General features: G+C 49.2%; 1 protein-coding gene across 1 annotated transcript; it reads right to left on the bottom strand.

Annotated features, from left to right (window-relative positions):
* Positions 1–300: 300 nt before the first annotated feature.
* LOC107306618 (uncharacterized) lies at positions 301–12570 on the bottom strand. Its single transcript, XM_085529215.1, has 17 exons — positions 10071–12570; positions 9794–9873; positions 8296–8421; positions 7942–8021; positions 7562–7673; positions 7160–7249; positions 6815–7018; positions 6527–6679; positions 6203–6354; positions 5788–5935; positions 5194–5331; positions 4908–5084; positions 3389–3544; positions 3136–3237; positions 2916–3018; positions 2640–2699; positions 301–2373 (listed from the first exon to the last, which is right to left on the bottom strand). Exons 1-17 carry the CDS (start codon positions 10186–10188, stop codon positions 2222–2224), a joined length of 2151 nt encoding a protein of 716 aa, XP_085385341.1. The 5' UTR covers positions 10189–12570; the 3' UTR covers positions 301–2221.
* Between the last annotated feature and the right edge of the window lie 1057 nt (positions 12571–13627).

Here is a 13627-nt window from a genome sequence, read left to right as displayed (position 1 = left end):
TAGAGTCATGAACAGCCACAAAGTGATTTGCCTTCAAATGGATGGCGTTGCACGTGAGCAAATCCCTGCAACATGTGATGCTGGTATGAGCGCGCTGTTTCACACTACATGGTTCTTTAATCCATGTGATTAAATCTTTGCAAGGCCAAGTGTTTGCTGTGTCTATTCAAGGGTTGTTGTTATGTTATCCAATGATGCTTTATAGTTAGCAGCTCTTAGTCTGCCTTGCAGTGAATACTGAATGTATACATATAGTTGCAAATTCTTGTAAAAGAATTTTGTAAATTTGTAAAAGGCTTGTAAAAGAAAAACCCATATTCAAAGCAATAAAATTCTGACAGTATTTTTTTTTGTTTGTTTTCTAATCTTTTATTTTATTTTTTTGCATGGCAATCTTTCATTTTTCTCTGTAGGGGAAAATAGGGGACTCTGAGTTATATTACAGTTTGTCAACTAATCTTTGTGCCACTTCCATTTTTTAATTATATTTCTGCCAGTATTATAATATATGAGACAAATTCCTGAAACCACTGAAAATATAGGTTAACCTCTATGTCTTAGACAGGTGCAGCAGATCTCTCCTTGGTAACCTGTTTTATCTACTGCCTCCACAACAATAAGTTTTTTCTTTCACTTCCACAAATCATTTTTTTTTCCCCTGTTATTTTGACAGGATTATGTCATGTTCTAGAATTGCTGAAAAAATGTAAATATGATGTCTCTTTCTTTAAGCCCTCCCAACTTAATGTATCTGTAACTTGAACAACAAATTCTTCTGTCTGTCTTCATTCAAAGAGTGTTGTCTGGGAAAGGCTGAGTGAAGAACAGTATTAATATTTTGTGCCTTCTGTTAGTTAAAAATACGCAGTCCTTTTTGTCTGCAATCTAGCTACAGGTCAACAATTTATTAACTTGCAACCAAAAGCTGATTAGGCAGATACAAACCCAAAACACAAACAAGATAGCACTGATTAACAGCAAAATATAGATGGGGAGTTGCACTGACTACTATTTCTTATTATTATTTGTAATGGGGATTACAATGCATTACTTGCTTTTGACCTACTTCCCACTTTCTCTGATATAAACACGTTATACTCTCTGATAGCAATCACTGATGGTTCAGATTTTACAGGCCCCTTTCCGGGAAATAAAACAAAACAGAAAAGCCAGATAAGCTTGGTGGTAGAAATACCTCTTTCCCTACCTCACAGACCAAGGAACAGTCAGCATTATGTAAAGTTCCATTTGAAAGAATAAATCCTAATCCTAATTAAATACTAATTCAAGTGGGTTTTTATGCACTTAGAAATTAGGTCTGAAAGGTTCTTTGACAGGTCTTCAAGTCCCAAACCTATGAAACTAAAGTGTTTGCTTAGCACAACAATCCAGTGAAATCTCGGTCTCATTCTGATGACAATAAGAAGAACCATATTTCATTCTGAAGAGGACAAAACATGCTTGCTCCATCCTTGGTTCTTGTGCACAGGGACCCTAACACCAACTCAGCTCATAGGAGAAGTTTCCTCAAGTGACTCTTCTCCCTGTGCCTTGCTTCATCTTCCACTATTTTGTTGTTGCGTTGCTGTTAGTAGTAGTAGTAGAAACAGTAGTGTTGTTGTTATTGCAAGAGTCAAATGTCATCAAAGAAAGTCTGCAGAATCATTTCTAATCCGGTTTTGAAATGCAAACTCAGAAGCAAAGATCTTGAAGTCTGGGTTCCTGGGTCTCCAAGACGTAGATGAAGAAAATAAGTTTTTTTGTCTTTTTCCACGTGACACTTACTTATGCTCAGGCACACAGCACTATAACAAGCAGAAGCTTTGCTGCCCAACATTTCAGCTTTGCAAAAGCTAGGAAAACCATAACTTTTCTGCTTGATTAAACAGTTCCAAGATCACATACGGCGAGTTCCAATTAAGTCAGGGAAATTGTGATAGGTTCTGAATCTGCGTGCATGTGTGCTGCTCTCTAACGGTCACGGGCAGACATCTTCTCCAGGTCTTCCTTGTAAAGGCTTTCTGGTGTGTTTTGCACCTTAATCAGTCACTTACTACAGACCCAGTTCTAACCAGCTTGTTTCCTGTACTGTGTTTCGAGATGTCTGTGCTCCTAGGCTCCTTTCGTTGTTCAGGGGGTCTGTCTTGCATGATAGGAATACTTGTCCTTGCAACGTTACTGTAAAAGTGTCCTAGTAACGTTACTGTACAAGAACTATACTTCAGATGCTTAGGCAGGACAAGCGTCTAAATATCGAGAGCCTGCTCCGTGTTGATAATGCCGCATTCTGCCTTTGCTCAGTCAGTTTCTGGATTGTCTCAGATGCCACAGAGCGGACTGTCGGATGGGTGTCATTTTCCAAAGGCTGAAGGGCTGCAACAGAAAGAAACAGAGCAGAGATTGAACTCCCCAGTCTGCAGAGAGCCACCAGCTTCCCCTCAGGACCATGCCAGCCCCACTCATTGCTTTTCCTAGCCAGGAGGAATGTGAGTCTGAGGGGTCAGCTGAAAGACACTGCTCAGGATTGCCAGGAATGCTCCTCTGCCCTGCAGCATTTCCATGCAGCAGGGCAAAGCACAGCTGCATGCTGCCCAGGCTCTGCCCCCAGCCCCAACATGCACAGCACTGCCCTCACTCACCACTGCAGAGTTTATTCAGCATCTCCTCACTCTGTTCCCCGGAGTACTTCTCAGTCAGCCCTAGGGAAAGAGCTCCGTCAGACACCCACGCCCCAACCCCAGACCCATGAGCCCAGCTGCTTCCCCTTCTGTGCTGCAGGCAGGGGCAGTACACAAAGGGAACCTGAGCAAGGCACCCACTGGGGCTAGCAGCATGGGCAGGGTGTACCTGGGGGTTCAGGGCTGTGCCTTCCTGCCAGGGCAGGGCCCAAAGAGGGACGCAGGGGTTGGGCTCACCAATGAATCTGACAGCCGCATATCGCAAGGAGGCCTGAGAATCCTCCAGGTATGGCAGGCTCTGCTGCAGGAAGCCTTCCACTAACTTTCTTTTCTGATGCAGCTGAAGAAGAGCACAAGAGCATGGGGCTTGCAGAGTGTTCACAGCTGCTGGTGCAACCCCTCCTCCAGCATCCCCATTCCGTCAGCAAAAAGGTGCGGGCTGTGTGATTATCCTCACCAAACACTTCATGATCCCCGCTATGTCCTTCTGCCGGGCCTGGTCCTTGAGCTCCTTCCACTTCAGGAAATTTGCACAAGACACAAGGGCTTCCCCAGATGCCTACAGAACAACAGATGCAGGGACATGGCACCACACACACAGACACACATACCAGTGTCTGAATGCTTGCTCAACTTGCTCTCAATTGCAGATCACAGCTGAGCTGTCAGCACACCACTGCCTGCACACTGGTCAGGTCTGAAATTCGTACCTGTGCTACACTCGGGGTCTCGTCACTCATCTGAAAGAGCAGAGGGAGCAGGCCCCTGCGCACGGTCTTCTTCATGCTTCTCTTCTTAAGCCACACCACAGCATCCATCACATCCTTGAAGAGGCGGATGGAACCTTCTCGCACTTCACATGATGCCTGAGGGAGAACAGGAGGACCTCAGACCTCAGCAACACACTCTCACTGCCCATGGTGAACATGAGTGTAGGCATGGCTGATGTGAAAGGAGGTGCTCTGGAGTCACATTCTGCACAAAAGTGCATTGCAGTCATGCAAAGTGATGCAAGAGATTTCCAGCATGGCTTGTCTTTGCCTCAGAGAGCTACCACAGACAGCCCAGCAGGTCAAAGCGGAGCTGCCCTGGCACCTTGGGGGTGTTCACAGAATCACAGAATTGTAGGGGTTGGATGGGACCTCTAGAGATCATCGAGTCCAACCCCCCTGCCAAAGCAGGCTCCCTACACCATGTCACACAGGTAGGTGTCCAGGCGGGTCTTAAATATCTCCAGAGAAGGAGACTCCACCACCTCCCTGGGCAGCCTGTTCCAGTGCTCCGTCACCCTCACTGTAAAGAAGTTCTTCCGCACATTCGTGTGGAACTTCCTATGCTGGAGTTTCATCCCATTACCACTAGCCCTATCCCCACGCACTACTGAAAAGAGACCAGCCTCACCACTGTGGCTCCCACACCTCAGGTATTTATAAACCTGGATCAAGTCCCCTCTCAGCCTTCTTTTCTCAAGGCTAAACAGACCCAGTTCCCTAAGTCTCTCCTCATAGGGGAGATGCTCCAGGCCCTTCACCATCATAGTGGCCCTCCGCTGGACTCTTTCCAAGAGATCTCTGTCTTTTTTGTACTGGGGAGCCCAGAACTGGACACAGTATTCCAGATGAGGCCTCACTAGGGCAGAGTAGAGGGGGAGGATCACCTCCTTTGACCTGCTGGACACGATCTTTTTAATACACCCCAGTATGCCATTGGCTTTTTTGGCTACAAGGGCACACTGCTGGCTCATGGTCAATCTGTCGTCCACCAGGACACCCAGGTCCCACTCAGCAGAGCTCCTCTCCAGCAGGTCTTCCCCCAGCCTGTACTGGTGCATGCAATTATTTCTACCCAGGTGCAAGAAACCTTGGTGTTGGACAAGGACGAGACAGAGCTGGCCTTTGGCAGTGCCTCTGGGGCACATACTGCCTGCTCAGCCTCCACATCCCTGCTGTGATCCCTGGAGAGAATGCTTGGCACTGGTAGAAAAGGGAGCGACGGAGGTTCTGAAAGTAACCCTTGGCAGAATGTGTTTTGCTGAGGTGCCAGGCTGAGATCCAGCACAGGGGCCTGACATCAGCAAGAACAAGCAAGCTGCACTGCCATGGACACAGCCTGCTGGGCTGCAGAGCCCACAAGACATCTCATTCCTGAGAGCCCAGAGAAGGAAAGAAAGGAGAAGGCACCCCTGTCAAGCACCCATCCGCAGAGCTCAGCCTCCCACAACAGACTTACATGATTAAAAAGAGGCAGGATCTTCTCAGCTAGCTCCAGAGCAAAGGGACTGGCATGCCTCTTCCCCAGATGGTGCATTGCATTTCTGAAGATATTCAGCACCTTCAGGGTAATGGGTGTGCTGGCAAACCGCAGGGTCTCCATGACTCCTGGAAGCAGGGCCTGTATTTCTCTTGCCTGTACAAAACACACAATTTCCTTTCCATCAGGAGGACAGCAGCCAAGGCACACCACCCCAGTGCCAGGCTGCCAACAGGAGGGCTTTGTTTGACAAGGTCCTGCTCACCGTCTCAAGTCTATCAGACAGCAGTACCAGGCATCTGAGCACCAGCCAGAGTATTGGCAGGCTTTCAACCTTCAGAAGCCTCTGGAGCAGTTCTGGCTTACACAGCTCCTGCAGGTTCTCTTCAGTGGGAGGCATCACCTGAAATGAACACAGCAGTGAGAGGCAGGCAGAGGCAGCAGGACATCCTGCACCCTGCAGCTCCTGGCTGCTCTGGATCTCAGGGCAGGGCACTGGGGAGACATAGCCTGGCCTGAGGTAGCAGTGCCTTTGGAGGGCCCCACCATCCCTCTGCGCCCAGGCCAGGCACTATGCAGGATGGCTTTCTGGCCTGCTCCTCCTGCCCTCTGAGCTTCTGAAGCCTCTGTGGAGTGCTTGACCAGCAGGAGCTGGCACAAAAGAGACACCAGCCATGGCTGGCCACGGGCAATAAAGCCTGCTTCGCCTGCATGGAGGCTCTCCCAGGCCCCAGCCATGGCTCTGACTCTGCAACAGCCCTGCCTCAGGTTTCTGGTCTGGGGAGCAAGGCAGGGGGAGGCAGGGAGCTGGGGAAAGAGTGCCCTGAAGGAGAGCACGGTGCCTTGTCCAGTAACTCACAGTCAAGCGAAGGAGGCCCAGCTCCGCTGTGGTGATGTTAAATCTCTCACACAGCTGTTGGTCCTGGAGAACGTTGCTCAGTTCGTCCAAGAACCCCTCAGACTTTTCCAGCAGGGGAAACACACTCTTCAGTATGTCCAGGGTAGTGCTATAAACAGAGAGCAGTGCTGTGTCAGCAGGGCTGCCTTAGCCACAGCACCATGGCTCAGGCAGGAGCCTGATGGGGGGCTCAGGGCTGCCATGGTTGGTAGTGGCTGCTGCAGCCCTGAGCGGCCCACCAGCACTGGAAAGCACAGTGGGATGGAGGGCCTGCTCCTCGGGATGTCCTGCAGCTTTCCTTGGCTCTGGCAACCAGACCGATTCTGAGCCCTGCTCTTCACATGGAACAAACGTGTGGGGCTGTTTGGGCTGATACCTGTCAGTCTGTGGGAGGTCGGTCAACACACTCCTCAGCACATCTGTGGGAAACTGGATGGTCAGCACATCCAGCACTGAGTGCAGGATCTGCTGAACTGATATGCTCTGGATTTTCAGGTTTGTGTGGATGCATCCCAGGATCTCTGGCACCTGTTGTGAGAACACAGGGAGACTGCTGCTGCCACTGGACTGCAGCCATTTGCCTCCCAGGCTGTGTTACTACTGCCCTTCCCACATCTCTTTGCTGCCTTCAGATGGTTCAGATTCCCAAGAGCTGTGGCGGGAAGGGGAGGGCATGACAATCCAGCCTCAAACTGCTTACATCCATCAGCCAGGTTCCAGGGTCTCTCCACACTACATCCAGGATTGTCTCAGCCCACTCCTTCTCATCAAAACTGTAGTCCCCAGTGATCTTCTCCAGGGTCACAAGGACAATGTCTGTCTTCTGAGAAGGGGGAAGGTTTTTTCCAAGTGGCTGCAGTAAGAAGGAAAAAAGGAGGGAAGGTATGTTAAATGGAGTGAGAGAATAGCGTCTGGAGTGGGATGACCACAGGCAAAAGGAAGGATAATGACCCTCCCTTCAGGTCAAAAGCATTCTGAGGGTTCCCGCCTGAGCCCCAGCTTGTCTCACAGATACTCCTGAGCCGTAGAGGCAGCTCTGGGATGCAAAGAATGAGAGTGCCTGGCTGGAATTTTCATGTCTCCTTACCTGCTTCCAGAAACTGCTGGTCATGAAATGACTGAGCTTCCAGATGCGCCCTAAAGCCCTCTCACACACAGTTTTTATCTTGGAGATGCTGAAAGGCAGCAGCACCTGTGAGGAGAGGAGCTGCAGGTTAGCCCTGGGCTGATGCCCACTCCAGGAGAAGCAACTGTTGCCAGTGCCGTTACCATGGAGCAGGATAAGATTCTCCTACAAGGGAGCTCTGGGGGCAGAACTTCACAATAGACAGACCTCAAAGATTCTCTGCAGCAGACTATTGAAACTGGCGGTGGGACAGCTGTTTAGCACAATCTGCAGCATGTCATCCATAGCATCCAGCGTCTGTAAAGAGAAGAGTGGGTTGTGGAAGCCTTTCAGGGTTCCCTTTCATACATAGGAGACTGCTGTGAACCCCTCTGGCTGTCAAGGAAGGATACCCACAGATCTGTGCACAGGGACACCCTGCAAAGCTGCTGCGCGCAGACCAGGCTACAAGCACAGGGTGTTTGCCAAGCCCAAGGCAAGAGTGAGAGGGGTGAGGGCAAGCAGGGCTTCTCCCTTGTCCCACAAACATCTTTATAGATCTCTGGACACAAGTAACCCAAGCAGCAGCCCAGATGCATGGGGTCAATCAGTAGATTGCCCAGTACATACGTTGTTGTAGAGGCAAATGTTCAGGTCGCTGGTTGGAAGAACGTAGAAGATGGCACTGCAGCACACGTTGAAGAGATGTAATATCTCTTCCTTCGTAATTGCATTCACTGCACTGCAAATAGAGAGACACAGATGCTAGGAGCAGTGCCTTATTGCTGAGGTAGGGGTGGATCAGGTCCTCCCCTGGGCAGGGCTCCCTGTGAGGAATGGGGAGACCTGCCAGGAGGCGCCTCCTCCCCCACAGGGCTGCTCTGGGTCAGAGGACAGTCCTGATGCCACCAGCTTTAGGACAAGGGCCAAGATTTAGCGGGGAGCTGCGTCAGGGCCACCAGGATCGTGCCCAGGGGATGTGCTGGAGAAAACAGGGACTGGGCAGGTACCTCAGGGAAGCAATCGCATTCATGCAGTGGAATCTGAGTGCTGTGTTCAGCTGCTCACTGGGCTCCTCACACAACAGAACCTGCAAAGCACAATCAAATCAGGATGGCACCTGGCAGCTGCCAGCACCCACCAACAGAAAACCTGCCACTGACCGGTAGGGCCTGAGTCTCCCCAGTGGCCCTCGACAAACCCTGTCACACTGGTGCTGCTGTCTGCCTCCACTGCTGAGGTCTCAGCAGCACCTGGAGTCCCATCTGGGGAACTTTGGTGTCTGTGCATGTTTCCCTGCCTCCCACTCTTCCTGCCCTGTCTTTCTTACAGGGTGCAGGTACCTGAATGCCATGTCCCCTCACCTCAATCTTCTGTGACATATCTTGTACAGTGCAGAAGATACGCATGCTCTTTGTCCAGCCTTTCTCTCCAGCAGTGCTGCACAGTGAGCTAATGCAGTTCAGGAACTGCAACTTCTGCAACAGATCCTGGCAAGCACAGAGAGACCGAGGAGTGTGAGTGGGGAGAGCGGTGACCAAGAGGACCAGTTGTTGTGGGGTTTGGAGCAGCACAGGACAGCTGCAGGACAGCAGCAGCTCTGCCCGGCCAGCAGCCCTCATGCAGCCTGAAGGCAGAGCCAGAGGGATCATCTGGAGATGCAGGAACAACCAAGATGGAGATTGTGAAAGACAGAAAGCTCAAGGAAAGCTGATGCTTTCGCCCCCTCCCCCAGATGAGTGGGAGGTGGGGGGGGGGAAGGCAGTGAAGGGTGGATGTTTGTTGTTTGATCTGTGGGTTCTGAAGGGAATGGGACAAACTGCTTTGATGGTATAAGAACTGTTAATGATACAGAAGTATAATTGAGGGTATGTGGATGGAGCTTGGGAATTGTATAGAAAGAGGGATTGTAATGAAAGAATTGGGAAGAATAATAGCAGCTGCACTAGAGCAGGACCTGAAGATCCCAGGATGAGTTTTGCCCCCAGTGGACTGAATGCAATGTGCACACAGCAGTGTAAAGATGTTTGTTTTCTGGTAGATATGGGTGCATCTCACTCTGTACTGCATCAAGAATTACTACCCTTAGATGATTTTTGTAACAATAGTAGGAGTAGGTCAACTAGAAAAAGCTTACCAATTAAATAAAGAAAGGAAGCTAAGGGTAAAGCAAGTAACAAACAATAGGAATAAGTAACTGTAGCTCTAAATAACTTTTCTGAGTAGTTTGTATTGTAGAGAAATCTAATATAGTGGTTTGTTATCTTTTAAGAGCAGGTGTTCCACCTGGGCTCTGTATCATGCACTGGCCATGCGGATATGGAGCACATGTGAAAAAACCTTGCAATCTCTAGCAAGAATTAAAACAGGAGAGAATCTGTGATGGGTGAGAAAGGCAAAGTGCACTTTGAAGCAGGGGACGCCCTGCAGGCACTGCCTATCACATTCACCGCTATTGTGTTCCTTCTGTCTTCTTTTGGTGGTTTGCCACCTCATAGTTGTTGATAAGTAATAATACATTAGCTTTGAAATTTCCATTTATAGAATTGTCTAAAATGAAAGCTGGAATCAGTGTGTATATGTCAACTCAAAAAATTATGACCTTACATGTAACCTCATGTTTAGTTAGTGCATTATCAATCAAGGTTTTGATTGAATGATGATGATTGTTAACATTTAATTCCCTCATATCACCTATCCCTCTTTTCCCTTATGCTTACTTTTTTTTCTTTCCTCACCACCGTGAATGGTCATTTGTGCATCAATTTCAAGCAACCTTTGAGCCACGGGGTGGTGTGAAAGACAGAACTGTTTTTCTTTTATTGTCTCAAAGTTGAGAGAGACAGAGATGGCTGCTCTTACCTTTTCCTTGATGATGTTGTAAGCTTTGATGTAATCTACAGAATGTTTTTCCCATACACAGAGAGGCAGCCAGTCTACATCTGATGAAGGAGAGAGAGCAGTGTTATAGGGGGGCCAAAGGCAGGTGCAAGCAGAGGAAGGAGCTCTTGCCTCTCCAGCCCTGGGCTCGCTCCCCTGGCACAGTCTGCCTGTGCCTGTCAGGACAAGGGGCCCTGGTGTCAAGCAGGGGACACTCGCTGCCCCAGCCCTGCCCACCCCGCTGGGGACCCTCACTCACCTCTATGCAGTGGGTTCAACCTGATCACTTTTTTGTGCTCCGGTGGAGATTTGCTCTCCTGGGGAGCCCCACTCTCCACCCAGGCCATCTTGGGATGTTGAGGAGGTTTCCTCTCCATCCTGTGGGATGAAAACCTAGGGTGGAACTGCCAAAGGCAAAGCAAAATGACTTGGGCTGCGCTCGGGGGCTATTCGCCAGACCCGCACACTCCTGCCCTGTCTCCTCGCTGTCCTGACGGACACTGAGGCCGCCTGCTGTCAGTGCCAGCTATGCCTGGGTGTCACAGAGATGGGTCACAAAGGGCCCCACTGTGACGTGTTGCCCCACCCGGGTGGGGCTGGTTCCAGAGCCCGGTTAAAATGGCGCAGACCAAACTCCTCAGCGGGAGGGATGCATGTGCCTGCTTACCCAGATAGCTTTGGAAGTGGGCCTGAGAGCAGCTGGACTGCTCAGGCTCCCGTCCTTCTGGACTCGGGTATAAATGATCCAAATAGTTTCTTACAAACTGACAGACATTCACAATATTCCTCTTTTAGCTTTTCATCCTCCCTTCCAACTTTCCCCTTTTGTTTATTAGCAAGCAATTACCACACTATAAAAACAACAGCACTAATTATATTAATAACATAATCATCATCATTCAATCAAATCCTTGATTGATAATGCACTAAACATAAGAGTTACATGTAAAGTTCCTAAATTATTCAATGTATATGCACTCATACATGTTAGACAATTCCGTAAGTGGGAAATGGAAATTTATAAGCTAACGTATTATTACTTATTGACAGCTATGATATGGCAAACCACTAAATGGAGAGAGAAGGAAAATGACAGGGGTGAATGTAGTAGGCAGTTCCAGCAGGGCGTCCCCTGCTTCACTCTGTGCACTCTGCCTTTCTCACCCATCACAGATTCTCTCCTGTTTTTATTCTTGCCAGGGACTGCAGGGTTTTTTCCACTTGTACTCCATATCTGCATGGCCAGTGCATGATACAGAGCCCAAGTGGAACAGCTGCTCACAAAACTGAACCAACCACTACATTAGATCTCTTTGAAATATAAACTTAACTACTCACAGAAAGTTATTTACAGCTATAGTCACTCCCATTGTTACTTGCTTTACCCTCAGCCCCATTTTTTATTTAATTGGTAAGCTTTTTCTTGTGGATCACTCCTACTATTGTTACAAAAATCATCAGTGGGTAGTACTTCTTGATGCAGTACAGAGTGAGATGCACCTTTATCTACCAGAAAACATACATCTTTACCCTGCTCTGTGCACGTTGCTTTCAGTCCACTGGGGGCAAAACTCATCCTGGGACCTTCAAGTCCTGCTCTAATGCAGCTGCTGTTGTTCTTCCCCATTCTTTCATTACAGTCCCTCTTTCTATATACTTTCCAGGCTCCCTCAATTAATTTGTCCAGGTCCCTTACTTCAGTTCCTTTAATGTGTATATTACTGGGAGAAAATAAAGACCTTCTTGGTCAGAATGCAGATTCTCAAATTGTGGAAGACCCCATAAGCTAAGCGTGGAACCTGCTGTACGTTGTCCCAGCCTGGAACAGACGGGGTAGACGACCTGCGCAGAAGGAGGTGAGGGCCAACATCGATCTGCATCTCGCTCAGGAATGGTTCTATGGAAGGCTGGGAGCAGGGCACAGTGGGCGACACATCGCTGAGTGGATGCTGACGGAGTACTGTACCGGGATGGGGTCCTCCAGTGGCTCCTTTCTTGTCAAGGAGAGTGAGACATTCATTGGGGACTACGTTCTGGTATCTGGCACAATGGAGAGGTGCAGCACTGTCGCATCCACTGATGGCAGGTTACCAGCAGCCGCAGGTACTTCCTGACTAATAATCGAATATTTGACAGCCTTTACGACCTCATCTCCTATTACCAAGAGACACCGCTGAGGTGCAACAAAATGGAGACGAGTGCCTTGTTCCAACCCTTGTGACAATACAGACTGGCTACCACAGCACAGCACCAGAGGGACGAGCGCAGCTCCAATGCTATCCTCCTCAGGGGAGGATGGAAGATCCAGCACTGCCACATGTGGCAAGAGAGTCATGTTTAATAGGGCACTTGATCAAGAGCATATTATTGAAGTTAATCATTCACAATAAAAGTTTTTGTTCCGCACTAACCACAGAGTCCATGTCTAATTTCTACAGGTAAATGCTAATCTTATTAGCCTTTCTCAACCTGTATGAGACATAGAAGGGTTTTACCAGTGTTCCACTGTTGTAGGTGACACCACCTCATCATCCCTTGGAAAGTCTGGAGCTTCTTAGCTGTTTGTGGTTCCGGAGTCTGGCAGCTTGTTTTCTTCCTCTCTGGTCCCAGAGGTTTGGGATCCAGCAGTGATTCCATAATGCAAACGGGTTACTGGTGGCTGTGCCACATTGGTTTTCTGTGGAGAAACTCGATAGCCATTATGTCTGAGAAGGTTTAGTAAACTAATTGTCCATGTTATGCATAATTTCCTTTGTTTTGTTCACTATCAATCATGTCGTCAAATTTGAGGGGCTGCAAAATGTCAATGGGCACCGTCCTTCCCCATTTCTTAAGAATAATTTGAAAAGGAATTAGGACATTGTGTTGTTCCGAGGTCATGTTATTCCCCATGGTGACGTAGTCTCTTACCTTCGTCCAGTGAGGGGTAATCATAGTAGATAGGGATGATGAATCCTCAGGTTTTCGAATTTCTCTCAACGCATCCGAGTTTCTCTTCATGTTCTCCTGTACAGATTTCTCCGTGTTTATCTCAATGCCTGCCGCGTTTGTCTCAACATGCTCTTGTACAGGTTGCTTGCGTTTCTCTCAACACACCCGCCTTTTTCTCAATACACCCACCCACATTTTTCTTCACCTTCTCTTATACAGATTTATTTGAAGGAAGGGAGGAAGGAAGGGAGGAAGGGAGGAAGGGAGGAAGGGAGGGAGGGAGGGAGGGAGGGAGGGAGGGAGGAAGGGAGGAAGGAAGGGAGGAAGGAAGGGAGGAAGGAAGGGAGGGAGGAAGGAAGGGAGGGAGGAAGGAAGGGAGGAAGGGAGGAAGGGAGGAAGGGAGGAAGGGAGGAAGGGAGGAAGGGAGGAAGGGAGGAAGGGAGGAAGGGAGGAAGGGAGGAAGGGAGGAAGGAAGGAAGGAAGGAAGGAAGGAAGGAAGGAAGGAAGGAAGGAAGGAAGGAAGGAAGGAAGGAAGGAAGGAAGGAAGGAAGGAAGGAAGGAAGGAAGGAAGGAAGGAAGGAAGGAAGGAAGGAAGGAAGGAAGGAAGGAAGGAAGGAAGGAAGGAAGGAAGGGAGGAAGGGAGGAAGGGAGGAAGGGAGGAAGGGAGGAAGGGAGGAAGGGAGGAAGGGAGGAAGGGAGGAAGGGAGGAAGGGAGGAAGGGAGGAAGGGAGGAAGGGAGGAAGGGAGGAAGGGAGGAAGGGAGGAAGGGAGGAAGGGAGGAAGGGAGGAAGGGAAGGAAGGGAAGGAAGGGAAGGAAGGGAAGGAAGGGAAGGAAGGGAAGGAAGGGAAGGAAGGGAAGGAAGGGAAGGAAGGGAAGGAAGGGAA

The sequence above is a fragment of the Coturnix japonica genome, chromosome Z (genome assembly GCF_054131305.1).
Source record: "Coturnix japonica strain WE chromosome Z, WE-NBRP24, whole genome shotgun sequence".
NCBI lineage: Eukaryota > Metazoa > Chordata > Aves > Galliformes > Phasianidae > Coturnix > Coturnix japonica.
This window is presented reverse-complemented; position numbering and strand designations above follow the sequence as displayed.

Excerpts from the sequence above, each read along its gene's own strand:
- LOC107306618 (XM_085529215.1), bottom strand. The coding sequence starts at position 10,188 with ATGGAGAGGAAACCTCCTCAACATCCCAAGATGGCCTGGGTGGAGAGT. Across the intron at positions 9,874-10,070 it reads GTTGAACCCACTGCATAGAG|ATGTAGACTGGCTGCCTCTC; the intron begins GTGAGTGAGGGT and ends CTCCTTCATCAG. Across the intron at positions 3,238-3,388 it reads AGACCCCGAGTGTAGCACAG|GCATCTGGGGAAGCCCTTGT; the intron begins GTACGAATTTCA and ends GTTGTTCTGTAG.